We start from the raw sequence: 2,433 nt of genomic DNA, 5'->3' as shown, positions 1-2,433 counted from the left end.
CTATCCTAGCTTCTTCAAAGATCACATGATGAGGATGGCGGAGCCGGGCTAGTGGATGTGTGGTATTTATGTGCTACAATTCCGTTTTTTCATGTAAAAGGTGGGCTTTACCTTAACCCTTCCTAGTAACATGAACTTCTGAGACCAAAGAGTTGCAGGTGGAGGACGGAAAGTCAAGCTACTTCAGAGAGAGGGCTTTCATTTTTTTGAAATCTATCTGTAGATAATGAAGAGCAGACGGAGTGAAAAAAGCTGATGGAGAAATGTGCAGTATGGTCCCTGACAGGGCGTAAGGAAGAGCTCCAGCCCCACTGGACACAAATAAAAAGTAGGCTAGTAAAGATGGAGACAGAACAGTCTACTTGTCAAGACTTTTTTTTTTATTAGTCAGCAACTTCACACTACCAAATAATCATTCACATTTTGCCATATTGTTTCCTGAAAGCATTGTTGCTAGTAAGAATAGGATAGTATTCAAACATGGAAATGAATGGCTTAAAAACGGACACATACTGTACAATGAAAGGCTACTTTTCAGTGGGGTTAGGTTTTGAATGCACTGACTGATCATTCTGAGACATGGAAGGCGTTATCTTGAATATGACAACCCTTCATGTTTCATGCTGAAGACTTGAAAAACACCAGTTTCTGACTTTTGACATGCCGAAGCAGGCTGTGGACTTATGAACCCGTTGTAAACTAGGAGCAAGTAGGGTTTTGTTTGTGTGCTTATCTATTACACTAAGAGTTATGTACTGTATAACCAACAGTGATGGAGGCTCTGTTCTCTCGTGACATCCAGAGGGAACAGGTGCACCCGGGGGCGTGGCATGCCATGCTGTTGCCAGGAGACTAATCCCTCTTCCTTAGTAACAGTAATCAATCTCCTCATTGGCCAGAACCAGTGCTGTCCGGCAAGGAATGTAGATCTGATGAGAATGTGTGAGAGGGAGAGAGAGAGAGAGAGAGAGAGAGAGAGAGAGAGGGAGGGAGAGAGAGAGAATGTTTATTTATATAATTGAGACTTGCATCACTTTTTCAAGAAGGATCTGTCCAGGGGTAACAGGGAATAACATGCATCAATAAACGGCACAATTACAGTTACAATACAGTACATATACTATAGCGTACACATTACAGAGTAAACATACTGTATACATATAATATACATAGGTAGACATATAGATCATTGTTATGTATTTGTATTGCCGCTTGACTCCTTGAACCTAATCTAGGTTTTGAAATAATTCCTTGTACGTGTGTATGTGTGTGCGTGCGTGCATGCGTGTGTGTGTGTGTGCGTATGTGTGTGTGTTCACAGTTAAAACATAAGCGGTCCTCAGGCAGCCATGACAAATCACTGCTATTAAGAAGTATAAGTGTGCAACTTTTCTCTCTGACTACGAAATTTACTCCTACAAGTGTGCAAATTTTCTCTGTGACTTTGAATTTACTGATACGCATGTGTGACTATTTTTCTACGACTACAATTCCACTGTTACAGGTGTTCAGCACTTCTGCACCAAAAATACCTTCATAGGAAGTAAATTAAGAAGTAAATCAAGATCCTACACACACACACACACACACACACACACACACTCACACACACACACACACACACACAGCCAGCGTGGGAATTGCTGGGGGGGATGGGGGGGATTTCCCCCCCTCTGGTTTTGATATCCCCTTCTCTGATCATTCATTTTTATCGCCGGTGGGGATACGTTTTTATCCCTGCTTCTGGTCAGACTGAATATAGCTACAATTCCTGTGCCCGAAAATAGATGGCGCAATTTAGAAAAACTACACTAGCTATTTCAAAAATAGGATTTACAACAGCTAGGCCAATCGTCAGCATGTAGCCTATTGCTTTTGTTTTGCTATTCTCATCCTGGATATTAGGCGAGAGCCAAGTCAGCGCAGCACATTGTCGCGGCCACCAATTTAGCCTCTTTTCACGAGACCAATACCAATTTATATTTTATCTTGTGTTCCAGATTTTCTTTTCAGTCTTGCGGCCTGGTCTACCGGTGAAAGTGCGCATGATTGTGGACCAAGATGGATCCATGCTGAATGTTAGCCTACAGATTTATTGGGATAGATGGCTGGTGTTCAAATTTGCTTTCAAGGCACAGCCCTACTGTAACAGTGATTTGATGTAGCCTATAATGCACATAGTGCCTACCTTTAACTAGACTACGCATATCACTTTTTTTTTATGAGGTCTAAAGGTCTATGATGGATGGGATAGCTCTACATTCATAGCAGTGTGATCAATAACCTAACATCGTATGGTTTGTCCTTTCTTTTAGCACTGTGTTGGGTGTATATCTAAGAATACAATAAGAGCATACAGTCGTTTCCTTTGTTCTGATGTTTACATTTGTTCAATTTCTGGACATTACATTTTATTTGAAAATGTCCCCCCCA

At 41.3% G+C, this 2,433-nt stretch overlaps 1 protein-coding gene across 1 annotated transcript in view; it reads right to left on the bottom strand.

The window, feature by feature from the left end:
• Positions 1–395: 395 nt before the first annotated feature.
• The window catches only part of LOC311318506 (1,4-alpha-glucan-branching enzyme-like), a 145,780-nt gene continuing 143,742 nt past the window's right edge, over positions 396–2,433 (bottom strand). The window contains exon 16 of the mRNA XM_084449855.1: positions 396–929. Coding sequence (XP_084305981.1) covers positions 867–929 — 63 coding nt within the window. The 3' untranslated portion in view covers positions 396–866. The remainder of the gene's footprint in view (positions 930–2,433) is intronic.

This window comes from Borostomias antarcticus (genome assembly GCF_949987555.1).
Source record: "Borostomias antarcticus genome assembly, chromosome: 15".
Taxonomy (NCBI): Eukaryota; Metazoa; Chordata; class Actinopteri; order Stomiiformes; family Stomiidae; genus Borostomias; species Borostomias antarcticus.
Note: the sequence above shows the minus strand (reverse complement) of the source record. Positions and strands in the feature narration are given on the sequence as shown.